Genomic DNA, 25032 nt, shown 5'->3' on the forward strand with positions numbered 1-25032 from the left:
TATATATATATATATATATATATATATATATATATATATATATATACTATGTAGTAATTTAGCAGATTTACCAGTTTAGTATACTAAAAGTACAATTGCAGGGGATTTTTATTAAGAACATAATATGCAAATGTATTTGTAGCATACTTAGAATTAGTATTTTTAATGCATTTTCATTTAGTTGTCGACATGTTATGATAGAAATTGACAAAAAACAACTTTAAATATGAATAAAAACACTAATGTTTATGATATATGATATCATACGATACAGTACAGCACAATACAATACTATTCAATACAATGTGATATGATATCATATAGTATATGACACGATACGATACAATACAATGCGATATGATACAATATGTGGTACGATGCGGTACGGTACAATCAGGCGCAATACGATACGATACAATATGACGCGATATGATACAATATGACATGATATGATGTGGTATGACATGGTATGACGTGATATTGTATTTGTATAATATTTGTAGAGTTCTCTGGAAACCGTAGCTCTGAAGGTAACAGGTGTGTTGTTCTCTTTTTCCTCTCTTCTTTTTTAAGGGGGATATTTGAATCCATCGAAAGTGGCCCATCTGGTGCTGAAGAACTTGCCTTTAAGTTTGCTTTAAATACAATCAACAGGAACAGAACTTTACTGCCAAACACCACACTCACATACGACATCCAAAGGATAAACATCCACGACAGCTTTGAGGCCTCCAGAAAAGGTAAAGCCATCTCCAACTGTCAGCCGTCTTCAGCGAGACCCTACACGATTATAGACAAATGTGCTGTGAGATATATGAGGAAGGACATGGGCTTTAGATTGAATTCATTTAACCACAGGGGGACATCAGTAGCCGTCTGGTGCATATGCAGAGAGAATTGATTGGTTTTAGGTAATGAGTCAGAAGGGGTGATTCAGTGAACTACTGATACCCCTGAGACAGGTTCGCAGGCTGCAATCATCTGTCATTTACACGCTGGGGAAACATCTGAATTCTCTTATAATGATTATACACTCCATTAGCCGCTGCCACTGTAACTGTGCTTTTTTTCCCCATGCCAGTTTATTTAAAGATTGCAAAGACGCAATTAAAACACAGTGGCTTTGCCAAAAAAAAAACAAAAAAAAACGATGGGGTATAAAAGTAAATGAGCTCAGTGTTACTGTTGTCGCAATAAATATTGTTTTGGACGCTGTAAGTAACTATGAATTGGGCTCTGGTGTTTCTATTATAACAAAATCACAAAATCAAACAAAGAAAATAAGCATTTTGTGCTCTGTCTCCAGCTTGTGACCAGCTCTCTCTGGGTGTGGCGGCCATCTTCGGTCCCTCCCACAGTTCTTCGGCCAACGCGGTGCAGTCCATCTGTAACGCTCTGGGGGTGCCGCACATCCAGACCAAGTGGAAGCACCAAGTGTCAGACAACCGTGACTCCTTCTACGTCAGCCTTTACCCAGACTTCTCCTCCCTCAGCAGAGCCATTTTAGACTTGGTTCACTTCTTCAAGTGGAAAACGGTCACTGTGGTTTACGATGACAGCACAGGTGAGAGCTCGACGCTTTAGTGCTCATAGTGTGTTGTGATTATTCTCCAGCCGTCCTTAGGCAGACTGACCCTTTGGCCTGGACTATGCACCATTCCCTGGTCTCCGTCTGGCCTACAGTATGGCCAAACCCCCCTGGTTGACAGGCTCTGTTAGAACAGTAGGCAGCAAGTGCTACCACAGTGAGGGGTACATATGCCATATGCCAGAGGTCGCCTCAGGAGCAAACTTGCCAACTAGAGGATTTGCTGCCAGATTTCCCAAAGCATTAACTCAGCCTTATTCACAATTCTGCACGGCAACAACACACTATTATTCTGTGACACTGTGTTCATACAAATGTGGCCCAAATAAGGGCTTAAGCACACTGTTTAGATTAACTTAAGATCTTTAACATTACTAGAACTTACACTGTAGATTAAGTTAATCAGGTTGATTCTGATTCATTCACAGTAACATTGACAAGTTAAATGAATATGACTTTTTTTTTATTGATACTGATTATTGAGTTTCTAAGACAGCATTTTAGTGCAACATTAAAAAAAATAAAAAATAAGATTATGAGAGTAAAGTCTAAATGTTTGAGAATAAAGTCAAAATGTTTCAAGAATAAAGTTGTGACTTTTATATGATGTGATAAAAGAATTTGGAAGCTGAGCTGTGTTATATTAAAAGCAATAAAGCACAAAATTGTTGCAATTACTGGGTGGCTGGCATGCTGCAAATAATGAGCTTGGATGCCACAGACGTTTTTGCGGAGTAGGTGGTGGAATTTTCATAAAGAAAACTGTCTGTTTCCGCTAAATCCTAAAATGGACTCTTCCTCATCCCAGTAAGATGATTCGGACGCAACAATATTCAAACACATTTCTGTGGCCTGGCAACTTGTCTCGGGCCATTTGCATGTGCAATATAGGCTATATTGTCAAAATATTATAAATTTAATTTCTGCAAATTATGTACAATTTAAATTCTCAAAACATTTTGACTTTATTCTCGAAACATTTAGACTTCATTCTCAAATTTCGCCTTTATTCTCGAAACATTTCAACTACATTTTTGTAATTTCAACTTTATTCTCTAAATATTTCAACTTTATTTTAAAAACATTTCAAGCAAATTTTTGTAATTTTGACTTTATTCTCGATATATTTAAACTTTATTCTTGTAATTTCGACTTTACTCTCGAAATATTTCAACTTTATTCTCGTAATTTTGACTTTATTCTTGAAATATTTCGACTTTACTCTCGAAATATTTCAACTTTATTCTCGAAATATTTCAACTTTATTCTCGTAATTTCGACTTTACTCTCGAAATATTTTTACTTTATTCTCAAAATATTACAACTTCATTGTAATTTCATTGAAAAGCTACAAACAAAAGCCATCCTTATTGGACTTTTGTTTGGACAGACTTTTTAAGAACATATTGCCATTAAACAATAAATACAAAAACTGAGGTTTTTATATGGGTCTCCGTTAAATGTGTTTTGTCACATTGAACTCTTGACATTTAAATTGATTTCAACCATGCTTGGTGTAATTCAGTGGTTCCCAAACTTTTTCTGCCGAGCCCCCCTTTTGCAGTAAAAAAAAAATTAAGCCCCCCCATTTACACATAAACACACTTTCAGAAGGATTTATTTGAAATGTAATAATTAAAATTCAGTGTGTGACAACTTACTGAAAAGAAAAAACAGTCACTTTTAGAGTAGAACCATTAAAAGTAAAGCATGCAGCTTTACTATGTACTATTTTTACTATGTAACAGCATTCATTGTTTTTTTAAACAGATTTTCTCAATTTTCTCATATTTTCTTCACTTTGTTGTAGTTGCGATCTTTGAAGTAGATTCATCATCTACTTTACGTTTACCTGGCACTTGTTGTCTTTTCAAAACTTGTCCATGCTTAGAGCAGAACTACTATGCGTCATTCATTCATAATTTTTCTTGGCTAATGGCAATTCTCATTTGTGATATCAATTGCACCATCTAGTGGTCTGTTATTTTTATGACAAAAACCGCTACAACTGATAACAGACAGGTGCAGCGGGTACTGCGACTCGTCTTGGGGTAATAAAATATGATGAAATTCATATTTTATGTTAAATTATTTACATATGTGGCAAGTATAATAAGCCGTATAATAAGCAAGATAATTTCACAGTGGGGTCTTGTATCACCCTGAAAAACGTTTCTTTTTACATAAAAATCTAGGGATGTACCGAAATGAAAATTCGTGGCCGAAACTGAAACTGCTTTGTAATATTTATTTATTATTTTATTAAATAATATAGTTATTTTGTAAGACTTTTTAATTTAACTCAATAATTTTAATGATACTGAACAAAAAATAAATAAATCACAAGCCAATAAAATAAACCAAGTTTATTGAAAGTAACAATAAAATTGGACAGAAAATATATGAATATTAAATCTCAATATATTATTTTTATTCAGTTCTATGAAACAGAATCAGATATAACCTTTTTTTGACTAATTATCAAAATAATGTAAAGTCCTACAAAACTATTATTATCAGAGCATGTGAGCAGAGCATACCATCACGAGAGCGTCATTTTACCAGCGTTGTCCAGTACAGCAGTACTACAGCATGTTACAGCACAGTTTGCGACGCTATTGCAAACAGGAACAAGAGTTCAGATGCAAAACCAGCTAAATCCATCTGACGTCTTTCTTTAAAGAATGCATTTTTATCAGGCTCAGATGTATAGGTTTCTATGTAAGCACCGGTACTTCTGATTGGGCTAAGGATGGTATTTTAGCGAGTTTGAAGTAAAAGTATTTGATGGACGTATAATATGTGTCAAGAGCATTCGCTCAGTATCATTATCTCATTTTTGACCGAGATGGCTTTTAGCTGGTTTTGCATCTGAACTCTTCAAGTATACATAGACATTTTCTGTCGGCGTGTTATTTGAGCGGACTTTGCTTTTCTGTTTAGCATAAGCGGTATGCGAGTAGAGCATTCATATGGGCCGTGAGCAACTCAACAGAACGCACATTCATAGAGCGGAATATCGAGTGGAGCGTCACACATTGAGCGTTGTGCGGTGAATACTGCGGCGAGGCGGCGAGGCAGATATTTTCAGCCGTTTATCTCTTTCGAATCTCTATACAAATCGGCTGATACACTAGCCTTGCTGCGCCCCCCCCAGTTTGGGAACCACTCGTGTAATTTAAAAGTGCTAGCTACAAATGACTGCTTTTTTGAGAGTCAGTGAATCATTCACTCAACCGATTTGTTCAAAAATTTCAAATCATTCTGAAACAAAACAAGTGACTGTATTTATGATTGAGTCATTAACTCACTGGTTCAGAAACTAACGAAGCACTTTTCCACCACATAAAAAAAAAATGATGTGGTAAACCATAATTATGAGCTTCAAAGTTATAATTATGAGAAAAAAGATGAAATTGTGAGATACTAAGTAATAATTGTGAAAAAAAAAAATACTTAACAGGGCAAATGCAATTAAAAATTTAAATAATTAGATTTAAAGTCTTTTAAGTCTAAATTATGACATAAGAAAGTATATTTTTGCCATAATTTTGTTTTTAAACTGTGAATTTATCAAATAATAATTTTGACTTATGTCATAATTTCCACTTTTATGACTTAGTTTCTCATGATTTTGACTTTTCATAATTTCAACATAGTATCTCATAATTTTGATTTTTCTCTCATAGTTATGACTTACTATCTCATTATTTGACTTCTCATAATTGTGATTTACTGAAGCATATTTATTTATTTATTTATTTATTTATTTATTTTACCACACACACAATTAATACAGGAATGAAACACCACTCATTTGGTGTTCTGCTGTGTCTTTGATTGTAACTATATTTGCTAACTTGTTTGTTGTTTATTGAACAGTTGTATAAAAGAAATCTTACACAGTCATGCTGCAGCACTGTTACTCTAACAACAACTCACATAGCCCAAGCCATTGGTTCTGGTCCAGATGTGATATTTTTGTAGTTAGCAACAGTCCTAGACAAATCTTTCTTAGCATCAGTAGATCTTAAATCCATTGTTTAAGAAAGCAGTTTCACACACAAGAGAGTCTTTGAGACACTTCTTGGTTTTTCTTTACTTATTTACATGCTTGGCTGTTGTATAAAAGCTTGCATTATGGTCTATGGCACTCGGCTGCTGCTATTACATTATAGAGCAGTCTTTTGAGTATTTTATTGCTTTAATATTCTATCAATTAAATGAAAGTCATGTATTATTTATTTAGTCTACCAAATAACTGTATAAAATAACTGTATAGTTATTCTGACTTGAAATAGTAGGCTAGATAAACCTACAGCTAGAAATAAGACAGACAGGATAATGGTTAAATGCTCACAGTCTGATTCCACAAGAGGTGGCTGTTCTAATCTGCCTGAGAGTCACAACTTTAGACTTGAGTCTTTCTTTTTACGCTGTACAACAACTTCATGAACGAATGCAAACAAGCAAATCAATAGCCATAATGGCATTCCCTAATGGCTCAGCTCTAAAATGGCAGAAGTGGACTGGCAGCCTGCAACACAAAGCTCTGTCAACACTGCTCAGCTGTTAAATTCAATATTGTGTAAGAAATGAATGGCAGTGCACAAAGCATTTTTTTTTTTTTTTTTTTTTTTTTTTTTTTTGCATGCTGTAGAGTATTAAAAATAAAGGTTTCAAAAAGGTTTTTGCAATGATGCCATATAAGAATGATTTTGGGGTGTGCAAAGAAACCTCCAGTGATTTTTCTTCACGTAAATAACATTACAATAATCTAAAACAATTCTTTTTTAACTATTGAAAGAAAGATTTTCATTGTTCATCGGAACAGTTCCATGGATTATAAAGTTCTTCATGGAACTATAGATGCCAGTCAAGAATCTTTAGACACAGTGCTAGACAAAGGAATGAAAAACGAGGTTTAGGGTAGCTCATATATACAAGCGCCACTGCAGCAGTGAGTAAAATGAGCTCTGTTTGCAGGATATGTCAGCTATAAAAGAGCTCTAATAATTTATACTTTGATATGTGAGTTGTCAAAGCAAATGCGAGAAGTCTAACATAGTGTGTGTCTGCATTGCAGAAAACAAATGCTGCTAAATTATTTAATGTGTCAAGGGAATCACATTAATAGGTTATGCATATGCCATTCATAGACAAACCGCATCAGCAGAGAGGAACAGTGCTCACAAATTGACATTCATTGGAAGCAGTAACTATGTTTTTTAAAAATAAGAAAGAAAAACTTCATAAATGACTACTGGGAATATTCCGGGTTCAGCAAGTTAACCTCGATCGACAGCATTTGTAGGAAAATGTTGATTTATTTTGAACTGTCCCACAATTACAACATCCAAAATCAAGTTGCAGAGATACACGTACAATGGAGATGAATGGAGGCAATTTGTAAACAATTACAATACTGTTTCAAAAGTGTAGCTACAAGACATGAGCAATATTCATCATACCATGATTTTAGTGTGAAATCACTTTCTAACCCTTTCTATGTGAAATTACATCTGATTGTACAATTGTACTTACCATTAAAAAAAAAAAAAAACAACAACTCACAGCTCAGATAATAGAGAAGACAATATATAAACTGTCAGTAAATCCACAGAGTCATAGCCACCTCAGTCACCACAGTCACCAGCCACAACACCTGATCACGCTCACCTGAATTGTAATTACCTGCACCTGCTGTCTCCAATCAAGTCACCTTCATAAGCACGCTCCTCTCAGTCCCACACCGTCCGGGCTGCTGTTCACATCCATGAACTGTTCCAGACAGTGATCTACTTACCTGTGTGTACTTACTCTTTCGTTCTTGGTCAATGATCTCTGGATCACCTGAAAAGAAACCATACATCAGTATTCAGCTAAGAACTCTTGAACTGTCCATTGTGTTTGATACTCCCCTGCCATTGCTGCATACGACCTACTTCTCCGATCCCGCCAATAAACGTCTGTTATTTCACTCACCTGTTGTCTCTGGCTCAATATGTGACAGAAGACTGGACAGAAACAGTTACCTCCGTGTTTACCCACTCTTTTTCTTTTCTTGTTTTTTCACATTTTTTGTTTCCATTGTGTCTCCCCGTATGGATACTTTTGACCCCTTCTCCTGCCCTGAATTACCCCTCCTCCTGCTGGAGCAGGGGAATTGTTCTCTCAAGGACCACACCAGACTGCTACCTGGACATTGCGCTCTGCTCGTTCTGTGACACAGGATGGTCCTTGGGAGAGTTTCGCTGCTTATGGAGTGGGTACTGTCCCTCTCCGGACTCAGTGTCCAGCCCAAGCCCACCACTGACGGAGAGCCAGAGCCATCTGGGACTGTTTGAGGCTGAGGGGGTATTAGACTGGGACATTTATGCTGACCTACCCCCTCTCCTCCCACCTTCAACAGAACCGACTGAATCAGCCATGCACAAGCTCAGCCCTGAGGAGGCTTACAAATATACACCCTCCCACCTGCTCATGTCTCCTCCTCTGCTGTCATCTGGCAGCCCCTCTGCTCACCCTCAGCCCTCCATCTGGGGGGTCTGCCAGTCTCCATCGGTGTTACGACTGGAGGATCCCTGGTCTCCACCTCCAACCTCTGGACTGTCGACCCAGCGGCTCCACCGTGGCTCCTAGCTCCCTCCTCTCTGCCAGTCTCCCTTGTCCCTCTGGTTCCGCCTTGGGCTGTCGTCGTCCATTCTATGCCTCGGGACTCCATCCCTCCGGCTCTGTCAGGCTTCTCCATCCCTCTGGCACCACCTTGGTCTTCTGTCGCTCTGGCTCTACCACGGTTTCCCTGATCCATGCCTCCGCATCAGTCACCGGAGCCATTTGTTCCACCTCAGCCCTCTGGATCCTCCTTGTCACCCTGTCTCACCGGCTCGCTGTCTCTGCCTCGGGCTCCTCCACCATCATCAGTCGGCCTCCTAGAGTTGTCAGCCCTTCTTCCTCCATGGCTCCTCCCTCTGTCAGCTCCACCGTGGGTTGTCATCATAACCGTGGCGTGGGTCCCACCTGGCTCTCCCTGCTCCAAGTCCCTCTTATCTCTGTCTGGTCTGGGGGGGGCATATGTCAGGACTGTGGACCTGTTTTGTCTTGTATTGTCACTGTTTTAGATCCTTATTTGGTCAAGTTCCTGTTCTCGTTTAATTTGATTATGATTCCCTTGGACCTGTGTTTCTAATTAGCCTGTGTATTTTAGTTCCTGTCCTTGCACTTTGTCGCTGTTGGGTCTACTTGTTGTATTCGTGTGTCGGCTAAGCCTCTGTTGTGGATTATCCCCTGTGTTTGTTCATTAAAGAAGTTCATTAAAGACTGTTTAATGTTTCTCCGTGTCTCCTGCGTAATGCTTTGCCTATGAAGTGTGACATAAACTAATTAAAATAATAATTAAAATAAGTGTTTGTAAAATGATAGACCTTACATTTCAGCAACTATATCTATTATAAAAATAATAATAATAAAAAAGATGCAAATTATGTTCTAATGCTTTGGCACAGTAGGTCTATCTAGCAGCAGTATTCTAAGTTAAATAATCTAATGTAAAATTAAAACTAAATCTCTATTGAGTAATATTAAGTCATATGATGGAAAGAACAGACTCTTTTTCAATAAAAATATTTTACTTTCGTTGTAGCTCTTACATTTTTATTTGCATTTATATTCAATTAATGTGACCAAATGCTATTTGTAGGACTTAGGAAGAGTTGAAATGGCCCATGGGTCATATGAACTACTTCTATGACAATTTTTTGTATAATAAAATGCCCTCTGGGTGAGAAAAAAAAACAACTTTGGGCCAACCCTGCATTGACGATTAGCTGTTCAATACATCAGCACAAGAAAGAAAATTGCGTTCAACAAACCGTTTCATCCGTTTCAATTCATTCAGCCTGAGTGTACCAATCCTGTGGTGCTTTTCATAGCCCATCATATGCTCTAACAGTGGCCACGAGATTGTTTAGACAGCTGCAGTGCCATGTTTCCAAACAGGCATCATTTTTTAGGGCTTTGCTGTAATGTCCTAATAATTGCTTAGATAACTGCTGCTTTGAACCTGCCATTTTTATTGCTAAGAAATAATTCATAGTCCTAATATCATTTTAATGCCAACCATTGTAATCGGAGCCTCTCCACTGCTTATGTGCTAAATTTAAACTAATAATGCATTTTTAAATGAGTGGACGATTATGCCTGGAGTAAAATGATAGTTTAATTTAACATAAAGATAATTTCATTCCAGCCAAATCCTTTAAAGCTTTTTGGGGGGGAGAAAAGGCTGGCTAAAAACTGCCAGTGTCTGTTGAAAAAGCCAACATCTGATGTGAAATCAGTTGAACAAAATGCATAAGAATACATATCCACTCCCAGATTTTCATGGGCAGTTTTATTGCTCCATCACAGCCAAGTTGGATTTTAACTCAACAGAAGGAGCTGTTATCCTCAAAGGATAAAGTTATCAAATATCCTTCTAGATCTTAGAATACCTCTGGTTTTAATGAGAGAACAGTGGTGTAGATGTTTCTTCAAAGTGTAAAGCATTTGCCTTCTGTCGTGCATGTGACCAGATTTTAATCTCGATCAATTTGCTCTACACATTTAGTCACACATAAATACAGTCAAAGCTACATTAACCTTGACCTTCCTTCTTTGGAGTGCTCAGAGCTTTGAGTTAGAAGTCAGCTTTCACGTTTCTCTTCAATTAACACCAAAGGGAAGCAGCATTCATCTCACATCACTAGCTCAAAGCAGCACTCTTCTGGAGGAGGACCAGACTACCGCAGAGGATTACAAGTCAGACAGGCCGGGCGCACTTAAACGATGCAACCTCTCTACGGATATTTATCACGGGCTGTTATGTTGCATGAACGGAGGCCTCCAGACGGGTTTTAATAAAAGTTTGAGTTGATGAAATATATATGTTTTAAGTATAAATCAACAAACAGTTGGAAGGTATTAGGCACAATCAATGAAGATCACCACATGTGGTTTTTCGTTTACACAAAGGGGTAGAAGCTGCCATAAAGAGTGACCAACAGGAAGCCTTATTAGTTATCAAAAACATCTGATCAATGCATACAAATTAAATAATCTATGCTAGTACAGTGTGTGAATTTTAAAAGTTGTTCATTGTCATTATTGTATAGCATTAAGTGTAATAACTCATTAGTATTGATTGGCAGGTTAATTGCCCTCTTAATTTGTGCATTTTCTCATCTGCACAACAGTGATGAAACAGGATACCATTGCTGAAAACCAGTTTAAGTGTGTGTAAGTTAAGGTTCATGATTGTATCAACTGAGAAGGATAACATTTTTACATGGTTTGTACAGAAGCAGCAACCCTGCAGTAAAAAAAAAAAGAAAAGAGAAAGAAAAGCAAACAACAAAAAATTAAAGTAGGCAGATGGTTGGTCTCCCAGCTTGGCCAAACTGCTTAGGCTGGTCAGGTTTTTGGGGCTTGTCTGCCGGTCAGGCTGAGAGATCAGATGGCTGACCAACCAAATCAGCGAAACCGCCAGCTTGGTCAAGTCCCCCCCCCATGCAAATTGCAAGGAAGTTTGCTCTCAGCAGAACTTGTTTTGTTCCCTTGCCCTTCAGGGGAAATCCTGGTTAAGCTTGTCTTAAATTGTTTAATGTGGTCTCCCAGCTTGACCTAGATGTTCTTTATTTGATATATGCTATTCATCTGTGTTTTTTATTTTATTTTATTTTGTGTTACAAGCTACTCAGACTCACTGGAAAAGTAAACTAGATACAGATAACCATGTCATTTTAGCTTGCTTCTTTTTTAAGCTTCATTTAAGCTTTTATGAATCATATTTTCACAGGTGTGTGCAGCTAGTTTCAGCTGGGAAAATGTCAGTAAAAGCATTTCTTTTTCTTTTTCTTTTTCTTTTTCTTTCTTTCTTTCTAATGAAATGAGAATAAATGAGTTGGTTACAAGATGCAGAACTTTTTTTCAAAACATTGAAAAAACGTGTCTCTACTTACTTTTGTAGCGCCACTCACTGGACATTTAATATCCAAACTGCCACAATATGTACAGCAGCTGACACTGGAAGATTCACATTCATCTGAATGCACTTTTAGTGCACTTACTGGATATTACACTCTGAAAAAGTTGGAAAATGTGAACGAAGCATTGTAATATAATTTTGTAACATTTCGCCATAGGTGCTTTTCTGATGAAAATAATGGTCTTGTTCCAAATGGCAACCTCAGTCTTACCAGATTGCTTTTGAGTCCACACTTTGGTGACAGAATGCTGTAGTCCGCAGCAGTGTGCGGGTGCATATAGGCACCCTTCTAATTCATAAAATCTCAAATGGCACACCTTACCGTCTCATGGCATTTGGGACAAGAACAGTGTGAAAATAGTTTCAGAGACACTAACACTAACTCTGAGGTTTCTTGCTTGGTGCTGAATAGTTGAGAAACTGAAGATATAAGTCCTCCATTGTGTGAAGTAAATGAGGGCGATGGGAATTTGGGGGCAACCTAGATATCATTTTTTTCAGCTGATGACCTTTTGAAGTGGGAATGTGATGTTTCATTACATTAGGAGGTGGCATTTCATTGACAGGAGTGTCCAACATTTCAGTGGGAGATAGTTAATAGAGAAGAGAGCAAGAGTGTTAGAAGAGAGATAGATAGCGAGGGGCCATGCAGCTTAACAATTTAATTTCCCAAAAAATATTATGACTTTAAACGTCCATCTGTATGCCATTCTTATGTTCTTCTAATTAGAAAGATAAGAATTAAATGAAATGAAGCTTTCATATAGATGGTTCCAAGTGATATTTCAGTTGTACATTTAAAGGAATATTTCACCCAAAAATGACAATTCTGTCATCATTTTAATGTCATCAGACTGTTTTTCTTCCATTGAACAAGAAAAACACTTCCCCCGATTGTCCAAGCTGCACTCCTCCATTAAAAATCTCATTTGTCATATTCTGACTCTTCACAGCAGGTTATTTTGCAACAATATTTGGCAACAATATAAACGATACTTGTCCATTTGTGTTCCATAAAAGAAAAAAAAATGGCTTTCAACATCAGGGTGAGTAAATGATGACAAAATTTCCATTTTTGGGTGAACTATTCCTGTAATTCTGTAATAGCCTTATTTATATTCTCTCTCTCTGTCTCTCTCTCCCACTTAGGTCTGATTCGATTACAGGAGCTCATCAAGGCTCCATCTCGTTACAACATCCGATTAAAAATCCGGCAGCTACCAGCAGAAACAAAAGATGCCAAGCCCCTTCTTAAAGAAATGAAACGAGGAAAAGAGTTTCATGTGATCTTTGACTGCGGTCATGAAATGGCAGCCGGCATCCTTAAGCAGGTGAGTCACCTCCATTATCTGATTTCACATGGACGGTTACAAAGACTGATTTGGAAAATGCATTTAAAATTAACTGATATAATTAAAGGAGAAGGCCACTTCCAGAACAACAATTTACAGATAATGTACTCACCCCTTTGTCATCCAAGATGTCCATGTCTTTCTTTCTTCAGTCGCAAAGAAATTATGTTTTTTGGGGAAAACATTTCAGGATTTTTCTCCATATAATGAACTGCTATGGTGCCCCGAGTGTGAACTTCCAAAATGCAGTTTAAATGTGGCTTCAAACAATCCCAAATGCGGTTGCAAACGTGGGAGAAAAAAATCGATTCTCCGATGCATCGCGATTCTCTCTTCAACGATTCAGAATAGATTCTGAGCTTGTTTTTTTTTCCCGCATGTGGCATGAGTGCGTGCTAGAGACGTGGCAATCTAATCTCACCAGCACTGACCAATTTAAACAGCGCAGCGCAAAGCAATTAGGGATGGGTGTATCAATTCTGAAGTATCAATATATCGATGCTGATGCGAGTATCGAAAGTATCAATACTCAAATATCGGTACTAAGGTGTTTTATTTACCAGTGATTTTGTTTATTTAACAAAAAATAATGCGTACAATATGCACTGAACTGGACGTATAACCTGTTAGTGAATAAATATTTTCCTGCTCATCGCACAAATGTTGCAAGACAGAACCAATCAATCACAGAGAGCAGTCTCCCACTTCAGACAGTGCACTGGGCTGCGTTTCCCAAAAATATCATAAGAAAGCATTGATGCTTTTGGGAACAGCAGCCCTGAACAATGTTTATCAGAGGACAGGAAAAAATGTCCCCCCACTTTGTAGAATGCACGGTAAGCACCGCCGAGAATTTAAGCACTGCGATCCTTAAAACGAAACATTTATACTGTTTTTATTTATATTAGTAAAAAGATCTTCAGTTAGGAGGTCAAATGTTCTAGTAGCTCATAATTCATGTACAGTTCTAAGCTCTGAAGAGAATCGCATAAAAATCATACAGGAGAGACGCCAGTCAGTTGAGTTTGTAATGTATGTAAATGCACGAAAATATCTCCCCCCATTTTGTGTCCCCCCGCTTTTCAAACCAAGTTACACCCTTGTATATCAGACACTGTCAGAATAAAAATGTTGCATTTTATGTGTGCAACAGCCTGTCAGTGGCAGCCCCTTATTTTCAACTATACATTTTGTTGTTACCACTACTGTAAACATATTTTAACTATGTGTAAAAAAATATAATTTAATAAGTTGCAATTAAGGCATATTAAATGGTAAGATGCATTTCAAATATAATGTTAAGGGGGTATAAATACATATTTTACTTTATTTGTAATTTAATACATTTTATAATTTTAAAGTTAAGTTAAGAAGTATTGTATCGGTATCGATATCGATGATACTGGCCTTAAAAGTATCGGTATCTCATCGAAAACAAAATAAGTGGTATCGCCCATCCCTAAAACCAATATAACACTGCGCTGTCTCGTCCCACTTTTGGTGTTTGTCAGCGCCGCGCTGCCCATTCGGTGGCGCTAGCAAACACGTCTTCCCTGTGCTGTCTAGTCGGCCGCGCAGATGACATGTCAGCCATGCACGAGCACTTTAATACCGCGCTGTTTCGTCCCACATTTGGGTTGTTTGGCTTTCCATAACTGTTTTGAACTTTAAGCGCGGCGTGCACGCCAGTGGTGCGCTCTGGTCGACGCAGAAACAATCCGTCCTCGCGCGGCGCAAGCAGCCGAAATTAATGGGTTTCATAGTGCAGCACTTTCCGCGTTTGGTGTGAAAGCTGCTAGACACGTGCGCATTGTTTGACAGTGTGTGCTTCCACTCGCCGTGTTTTACTTTCGATATGCTTTCAATAATGCCGTTTGGAATGCAGTAGTATTAGATGCACAAAACTCGCGCACTGACAGCCTTTTACGTGCACTTTGTGTTTGTTGTCCTGAAGATTGATTGCGGCTGCAGCTAAATGCACTTTCATTTTTTAATACTTTTATTCGAAATTGATGTTCACACAGTCAGTTATGTTTTCAGAGCAGGGCAAAACATCTGATATATCGAAATAGAGCTTTGTATTAGTGTGAATACAGTCTGTTAACGGTGCCACTGTCTATGATCTCATCAGTAATAATCAAACGGCAATAATGCCGAGGAAAAAAGAAAAACCCATAACTATTGTCTAAAAACTTTTGGATACTTAAAGAACACTTATTTTAAAAAGTAGCCCGTTTATATAATAAAAAAAAATAAAAAATAAAGTTTGCACAAAATAAATGTAATATAAATTTATATGAAAATATATGAGCAGCAATATTGAAAACTGAGAATGTGATGCATAGTGATATTGTGTTGATAATGAAAATTGTAATAGAATCATGAAACCGGTGAAGATTCACACCCCTACTTTTAAGATGGCAGTACTGACACACAGAGATTCAAACTATAAACAAAAAGCAAAGAAACTGCAATTTTGGTTAAAATGTAAAGATGTTTTTGCACAGCAGAAGAATTAATTGGGGAAAAATGTAGATCAAGAATCCTTTTGGAATTGGATTGTGACTCCCATAATCGGAATCGTGTAGTGCCTGAAGATTCTCACCCCTAGTAAACACTGGGTCGGTACTTCTGCAGTGATGTAGAATGATTTTGAAATGATTTTTGAAGCTGAGGGACGAAATACAGTCAGTTTTTCGACTTACCCTAACTGTCTTGAGCCAGAATACACAGAGTTCATGGAGAGAAAGACAAGACGAGTGTTTGAGATTAAAAAGTATTTAAATTGTATTTTCTTAGTGAAAATAACAGTTTCGCTAGATAAGACCCTTCTTCCTCGGGTGGGATCGTTTAAAACCACATTTGGGATTGTTTGAAGACACATTTAAACTGCATTTTGGAAGTTCAAACTCGGGGCACCATAGCAGTTAGGGATGCACCGAAACGTATCGGCCGAAATGCTTGCGCGTTTTGTCAGTAAAGCCGGTTCTGTAATCAGCGGTAAATGCCATCAGGTGCGTGATTTCACGTTGAGCCGTATATACTACACACAGCCGTTGTTCACTGACGAGCTGCGCAAATTCACACTGATAATGAACATGGATTTGCGCAGCTCGTCAGTGAACAACGGCTGTGTGTAGTATATATGGCTCAACGTGAAATCACGCACCTGATGGCATTTACCGCTGATTACAGAACCGGCTTTACTGACAAAACGCGCAAGCATTTCGGCCGATACGTTTCGGTGCATCCCTAATAGCAGTCCATTATATGGAGAAAAATCCTGAAATGTTTTCCTGAAAAAACACAATTTCGTTACAACCGAAGAAAGAAGGACATGAACATCTTGGATGACAAGGGGGTGAGTACATTATCTGTAAATTGCTGTTCTGGAAGTGGACTTCTCCTTTAATATAAATCATTTTATCCAGATTTTAAATTGCAACAGTAAAGAATCCTTTTCATTACATTATCTGACTTAAAGAACAAAAGCGAAGGATTGTGTTTTCTAAATAATGTAGCAGCAAGTCACAGGTGTGTAGAAAATTATTGCTCATTCATTTAACAATATAGAATTGAATTTATGTGTCTAAGAAAGTCACAGTCAGTGAATACTTATTTTATTATTATTTTTATGGATTACATGTTACGCTATTATGCTGAGGAAAAATAGCTAGCTAGTTTTAGAATTGGTCAAACACAGCACTGCTGAGCTCTCTACAGTCCAAATGTCACTCTATCTGTGTTTATCTGTATACCACCAAAACCTCACTTTGAAATCCTTATAACTTTTCATGAATGTTAAAGGAACACTGATGGGAAAAACCTATTGATTGTTGTGAAGAGAGAAGTGAATGAGCTGAGGAAATAACACTGTTGCAGTACAGTTTCTTCATATGTGTACATATAAATTCACCACATAGATCACATCTTCTCCTCCCCCCCACCTTTTTTTTCCCATAATCATCTTTTTTCCGTTTCTGTTATATGAAGATTGCATTCTGTTGCAACCGTCTTGACAAAAGTTTTACCATGCCTTCATTAGTTATTTTGCCTATTTTTCAAGCCTTTTATGTATAGATTTTATTGTTTTACTATTATACTAGACCCAGACTTTCAGTCTTATTAACTTTGAAAGTATGAAAATCCATCATAAATTATTAAAGTTAGAAAAAGGTTGTTTAAATGTTAGTGTATTTGCTCACCAAGAAAATGAGAGTGTCAGTGAAGAGCATGCTTTATATGAAATATGATAAATGCAATATGTAAAATAAACAAAGAAAAAAAAATATAATCCAACATAGCCATTTCCACTACAGGATGCTACTAGACAATACATAATTTAAGAAACCGATATAATTGTGAGTAGGCAAAACAAATAAAGTAGCAATAAATGTGTTTTTTAAGTTCATTAAGACAAACTTTAAATGCTGATTGACAAAACAATCTGAAATTGTAAGAAAACTTCAAAGTTTGAAGGTCAGCAGGCAGACGATTTATACATTTACACCTGAACCTTCAGCTTTCCACTCTGACAAATCTACTTGCATCATTTTTTTTGAAAATGTGAAAGAGTATAAAGGATGCCTACTACTTTAGTGTGGAATTGAAGTTCTAATGTTATGAAGAATAATTAACTTAAAGTACTAAGTGATCATAGATTTTAGGAAATAAAGGAAAATAACAACTGATTCTGTATGTTATTATTATTATTATTCATTTCTCCAGATTTAAAATGACAAGAGTAAAGAATTCTTTTATTACATTATCTAACTTACAGAACAAAAGCAAAGGATAATGTTTTCTAAATAATGTAGCAGCAAGTCACGTGTACAAAAAAATATTACACATTCATTAAAGAGTAGGTCATACGTTTTTTTCTTTAAAGTGTCCTAATATTGTGTTGGAGTCCCCTGCAACAGGTTTAAATGCATCTAAGGTCAAAAAACATTGCAATTTTCTAAGAATATACATTTATACATAGAGTCAATTATCAGTGATTTCGAAACGAATTGTTCAAATCAGTTTTGAGTGTAATGTCTGTGAACCCCTCCCTTCCATAAGCCTACTATGCTCTGATTGGTCAGGTGGCGGGTTGAAGCGACCCTAATAACATCATTATTAGCCCCTTTGGAATGTGACAAAAAGTGTGTATTTTACACCCCGAAACACAATTTTTAATGGGGGATCCCATCGAAACGCAATTTGGCTAGTTTTGAGTAGCAGTTGGGTGGGTTTGTTGTGAAAACCTGGCAACCCTAGCATGCACCATACATAAAACAATAATATAGTGCTTAGTGCTCCAATCCGTTCTTAAAATAATGACATAAAAACAATTTTTGTTTAACACTTATGCATGTAAATTGTGCCCTTAGCTAAAGTTAAGATGCTAAACTGTAAACACTTAACAAAACAATAATGGTGGATACGTTAGCCAATTGCTAACGTGACTAACTGATGAAACAACACACTTTGTAAACCAAAATATTTTGAGCACTGACTTGAAAATGTACACATAATGTATCAATCGTACTTACAGTCCAAATAAAGAAGATTAGAATCCAAAGAAGGTAGAAGCCAAGATTACAAGATTACAGCACACAACAGTTCAAATTGTATTGCTGAGGTATCGTGAAAAAAAAAAAAAGAATTTTAACCACTGCTTCTCATCATCATCATCTTTCGGCAATGAAAACAAAACAAAGTTGCTTTCACAGCACAGAACATGATGTAAACACACTAACTAGCGGAAGTGTTTGTGGGCAGGTCAGAGTGTTCGTATTTGGCAGGCAGGCGAGGATTATGCTAATGTGTTACCCAGTGATGTAGATCGGTAACAGGCAGAAGAATATGATGACTCGTTAAGCCGATTCTAAGTCAACTCTTTCTTTTGAGAGACAAGATCTTTATGTAAACGCTTTTTTGATTAGCAACTTAGCAGACTGTTTACATTGAAGGATAGCTACATTACAAACTGCAAAACAATATATATAATATATATATATATTTTGAAAACCCATATGACCTGCTCTTTAAAAGATGAAAAGAAATCACAGTCCTGGAATACTTACTGTATTGTTAGTTTTTCATTGGATTAATTGTTATGCGATAATGCTGAGGAAAAAATAGTTCGCTAGTTTTAGAACTGGTCAAAGACAGCACTGCTGAGTTCTCTACAGTCTAAAGGAAATGCCACTCTATCTGTGTTTATCTGTATACCACCAAAGCTTCACTTCAGTCTCAAGCAGGGCAGTGGTTTGGTGGAACTTTATGTGTTTATTCTCAGAGTGGGGACTGAAGAACTCCCTAAATGCTATAAAGACACTGAATTGTGTTGTGTTGTATTGTACTGTAGAGGATTTAAGCCTCTTCAAGTAGAGCTGCAAATACAATAACATAAAAGCTTATTGAGAGTTCAAAACCTATAAATAATTTCTCAACAGTTGTCAGAGTTCCAACTGTAGCATTAAGAAGATCAACTAAAATGCAATTTTATTTAAATAATTAAAAATAAATAAATAAATAAAATAAAATGAGAACAATATCCAGAACTTAAAAACTGATGTGGCAAAAAAATAAAATAAAATAAAAATAAAAAGGTTAAAATATTATAGCATAAAAGATATATATATATATATATATATATATATATATATATATATATGTATATATATAATGTATATAAATTTCACCTAACTTGTTTCTATGCTTCAAAAAATGTCATGAAAAAACAAACAAACAAACAAACAAAATAAAAATAAATAAATAAATAAACACACACATAGTTGTGTTTCCATGATTTATGGGGACATTCCATAGGCGTAATGGTTTTTATACTGTACAAACTGTATTTTCCCTAAACCTAGCCCTCACAGGAGACACGCTTTTACTTTCTGGGGAAAAAAAAAAAAAAACTCATTCTGCATGATTTATAAGGCTGTTTCTTCATGGGGACCAAAAAAATGTCCCCACAAGGTCAAAATTTACTAGTATTACTATCCTTGTGGGGACACTTGGTCCCCATAACATGATGAATACCAGGTACACATACACACACATACACACACACACACACACACACACACAATTTTGGCATACTAAGTATTTATTTATTTATTTATTTATTATTTAATGCTCCACATTACTCAAAACCAGAACTGCAAAAAACTCAACTCAATTTAGAAGTTTATGGGAAGAAGCAATTCAGCCAGATTTGAATTACGAAAATGAGAAGATCTGACACATTGCTTTATTTTACATTTAAGCAACGTGAAGAACAGAGTCCCGGTCTTTCTGATCCTAAAATGTGGCTTGTCTATACGATTCCTAGTTGTGCTGATATGGTGATTTTATCCTTGTTTTATGCTGTGAAGGAGAAAAGTGCATGCATTGTTTTTGACCTGTTAATTTATTGTCTCTTTTGATCTTGTGTGTGAGATTGATTTGTACACAATCAGTGAAGTGTATAGGTTTCATTGATTACCTATCAGCCAGTCAAGCTTACATGCTCCGTTAGTCAGTTTGCATGTAATTAGTCAATAGGATAATGCTCATGATGTGAAGTGCCCTACAAAAACAGTACTGCTTTTAAGCACTTTTGTTTCTAATATCTACATAATATGCAATATTTTATTTGGAAAATGATTTTTAAAGTTGTAAATAAAACAAAGATGATTAGAATGTTTTACAAGAAAATACTGTTTCATTTTTTCTGCTTAAATACCCATTTAATGCAGTGCTACTTGCCATTTCTTTAATTATTTGTGAAATGTACTAGCTATTTTTAGTGAAAAATGTTTCAAAATAAATCCTTCAATTTTTTTTCCAGTGTAGAATGTAATACAATCTCATCTTAATTGGAAAGACTGATTTGGCAAACAATGGGTAGGGATATGTACTCCTAGAGTTCTGTGAATAGTCTCGCTTTAGAGAAACCCAAAGAGAAAACTGATATTTCAGTGTGTGACTTAACTGCAAGAATTTTCGCCCAATTACAGGAATAATCAAATATTAAAGTGGGTATTATTCAGCCAGAGATTGACTCACAGACCTCCTTAATCAGTTTCAGACCACTGAAGTGATAATGAAGATACTCATTATTAGTGGCAGTGGATATATGCTTCTATAATGGGCAGCTCTCAGAGGGTTTATGTGATATCCACATTTGAAACTTTTGGCTTTGTGAAGTCGTCCACACTTTTGAACTTTGCAAAATCTGCTCAGGCTGCAGAGCCATTATTTCCAAGCATATGTTTCACACAAGACTGAATTTAATAATTAATTTCACTTTGGGGCTGATGATGGCAATGATAACTGGGTCTAGCAAGGATGCAATATTTCGTATGTTTGAATCTATAGGATTAATTATTATTATTATTATTATTATTATTTTCTATTTATTATTATTATTATTATTATTATTATTATTATTATTATTATTATTATTTATAACAGTTTGTAGACCAAATATTAGAAGGGAATATTGCTGCTGTACACTGAAGCCTTCTGTAAATGTCCTTTTCACATTAAAGGAGAAATCACATTTTTTCATGGACTGTGGGTTCGCTATTGCGTCTAATATAATTTGAAGTGCTCTGTCTTTACAATAACAGTCTCTTTGCACTGTCAGCATTACACTTTTACAAAATATTCTGTGATTAAATGTGCCACTCAAACTGTTAAAATCAGACTGACCAGGGACTCGTTACTGTTACTGTTATAAAAAAAAATACTTCAGCTACTCTTTGTCCAAACTTTAGGATGCTTGTGTTTGTCCAAAAAAGTTTTCAAACTGCAGAGTAAAAACAATATTGCAGTAACGTACAGCAAATACAAATAATAAAATGCAACAAACAATTTATATTGCATAGTTGGGATAGCAAAATAAATAGGCTTATCTAGTTTTAAAACGGGGGAAAAACACTTTTCTTATCATGTCTTACTGATAAATATATCATTTTAAGTCATTTTTAGGCTGCACAAAGCAAGGAGTAGAATGGAAAAACAAAACGAAAACAAAAACAAAACAAAACAAAACAACAAAAAAAACAAAACAAAGCAAAAACACACGCTTTAAAAAATAAAGTTGAACTTTTTTATACTGCAAAAGACACAATAAACCCATCTAACGAGTTTACACAGAAAAACAATGGAAAGTTGGAGTGCAGTGGAATTCAAAACCACGTTCTGTGTAAACAGACCTGAGACTAAATTCGATTGCTGGTTACATCATTATGCAGCAGGTGCAACAAGTGAGTCTTAAGTCTGTAGTGGCAGTTGTGGCCTAATGGTTAGAGAGTCAGGCTTGTAATCTGAAGGTTGCAGTTTTGAGTCTCAGGTCTGGCAGGGTTTGTTGGTGAAGGGAGTAAATGACCAGTGCTTCAGTAACATGACTGAGGTGAGATCCTTGAGCAAGGCAATGAACTCCCAACTGCTCCCCGGGCACTGCAGCAATAGGCCTGCCCTCTGGGTGTGTGTTCACTACTGTGTGTGTGCCCTTGGATGAGTTCAAAGCATACTTAGCCACGTGTTACATTCTCTTTCTTTCTTTTTTTTTTTTTTTTTTTTTAATAATTCAAATCCTTTCCAAAATGCTAACTGAGTCATGAACGAAACAAACACCCACTAGTGTGTTGCAGTGTTTGCAGTTGTTTTTAACTATTTCTTTGGTGGAGGAAAAACAGCGAAAGCAAATGGCAATGCTGTGTCTAAATTGTAAGTTATTCAGTACTCATTTCTTATAACCTATATTGAACTGCTGTATAAAAGTAATATTATGGCGGCTCTTAGTAGTTCATCTTACCGGAAATGGTAGGTAAAGTTAAGTTTTCAAATTAGTAATGGAGGCGTTGACAAGCCTTTGTACTAGTTTTTATGTATTTACACACTTGTCCATTGTTGCATAAAAGTGTGATATTTCTGTCATATGTTATATCACAAGTGACACTGCACTTTATTTGTAATGAATATGCACTTAGTGTACCTCAATTCTTTCTGGTCCTCGAATCTGATTGGCTGAAAAGAGTTCGCTATTCTAGTGATATAGGAACTCCAATTGTTTCACCATTTGTATCACTCCGCTTGCAGTATTTCTCACAGTGAGTGTCATGGCGGATGCCCAAATCCACTATAATCTAATAATACTGTTTTTGTCATGCAAAGTAGTTTTAAGAGTTTTTAAGAGAGAATGTAGTTGTTTGTTTGCACAATATGCGGTTTGTTTATAAAGATAACATCTATTTGATGGAGATGTGAGGTTCAGGGCGTCAACGGCCGTTCAGCGCTCATGAACCCTGCCGAGAGCAGCCTCACCTTGCCCAGATCTTCCACTAAATTGGCTACTGGCTGATTGAATGATGGCGATTTTAGTTATTATTCCACCATTAGATGGTGACAAGAGATGATGAGATAGTATGACAAAGATAGCGTTTTCCTAAGTGGACATTCAAACTAATGTTTTATTGTGGATATGAGATTGAGCTGAAGAATGAATGCTGTATCAGATGCAGGTAATCATACATCTCTCTCTCATAATACACTACATAATATAGTGAGCTTTTAATGCCGTAATAAAATGAAGCTACTCAATGTTCCTTCCTTTCTTGTTCCAAAGTGACATTTTTAAATTAGTAATGGAGGCATCGGCTCAGCTGTTAAGCTGTCAACTTGAGATTTGAATTTGTGGAAGAAGGAAGTAGTACTGCTCAAAAGAGGGTTGTGGTTTCTTATGTATTTACACACTTGTGCTGTCAAACTGTTGTATAAAAGCAATATCACACTTGTAGCTGTGAGATATGGCTGTATATCAGCATGCTGGGTGCCTACGGTGATTACCTACGGCGCTCGGCCTGCGGCCTTGGCTGCTTGTGTGATATTGCTCATATATAATGAAATACAATGCCAACTGAGTTATGTTACTTTGATTATATTTTAACAGTCTGTTAGTACACTTATTTTTATGTTGACTAACATACTTTACATTTTCATGTAAAGTATCTAAAATATATTGTCATTTAGTTGTGAATAATACACATTTAAGTGTCTGAAAACATTGCATAAAGGTGCTGTAATTCTTTGACTGTACTAAAGCATAACAATACCATAATTTGTTTGCAGATATTTAGGAAACATGCTAAGTTCATATACTTGTTTCTCTCTCTCAAAAAAAAAAAAAAACCTCTACTGCCAGGAATCTCTATATTTGTTGTGGTCTGTGTGTTTCTGCAAACACAGATGTGCGCCAGTGAACAAACCAGGTAATAGATTGCAGCTTTTACCCGACCTAAAAAGCCTCAGCATCCAAATAAAAAGCTTTATGGCCAGAGGAATATTAAACCATGGATATATGAACTCATTAATGTTCAGTGTGAGGCTCATCTCCTAACACTGCAACCTGTGTGAGCGTCAAGTTTGAGGAGGAGGGGCGGGAAACACAACTCTCTCCATTATTTTAATTTAGTTTGCAGTACTCATTTCAGCTGCTATAGCTGTTAATATTACATACTGCACCTTTATGTTCACACCAGTGTTGCCAAGTCCACGGATTTCCCACGAAATTGGGCTACTTTAACACTGTTTCCGCGGGTTGTTTTTCATGTCCGTGGGTTGAAAAAACATTTATTTTACCTCTCGGAACGTGAGTGGGCTACTTTTGGGCTAGTTTTGAGTAGCGATTGGGTGGGTTTTGTTTTGAAAACCTGGCGATGCTGGTTCACAGTTAAGTAGCCTGTATTATTTCCACAAGTACCACAAATTCAAAAACACTTTTTTTAAAAGTATGCTACAGTATATTTATTTTTTACAAGAGGAAACTTTACATTTTTGCATTACATTTTTATGTACTTGTATGATAAGCAATTTTGTTGGGTTGACACATCCAGAAATATCAGACTGGACTTCCTCCATATTTTACCCTCAGTAAGTCAGTTATATGCTAACTGGAATAATAGTGCATTTGTCATCTGGTGTTTGGGAATACTATTATCCATCATAATACCTCCATGTTATTTCTCTATGACTAGGATTTTCGTGATAAGTGACCACTTTAAGAAACAAGTTCAGCACTATAA

General features: G+C 36.4%; 1 protein-coding gene across 1 annotated transcript in view; it reads left to right on the top strand.

The window, feature by feature from the left end:
* Nucleotides 1-377: 377 nt before the first annotated feature.
* Nucleotides 378-25032, top strand: part of grik2 (glutamate receptor, ionotropic, kainate 2) — a 146412-nt gene continuing 121757 nt past the window's right edge. Inside the window, 4 exon segments of the mRNA XM_051130397.1 lie at nt 378-382; nt 574-740; nt 1307-1564; nt 12762-12943. Of these exon segments, the coding sequence (XP_050986354.1) occupies nt 378-382; nt 574-740; nt 1307-1564; nt 12762-12943 (612 nt within the window).

Source organism: Labeo rohita, chromosome 16 (assembly GCF_022985175.1).
Source record: "Labeo rohita strain BAU-BD-2019 chromosome 16, IGBB_LRoh.1.0, whole genome shotgun sequence".
In the NCBI taxonomy this organism is placed as follows: domain Eukaryota; kingdom Metazoa; phylum Chordata; class Actinopteri; order Cypriniformes; family Cyprinidae; genus Labeo; species Labeo rohita.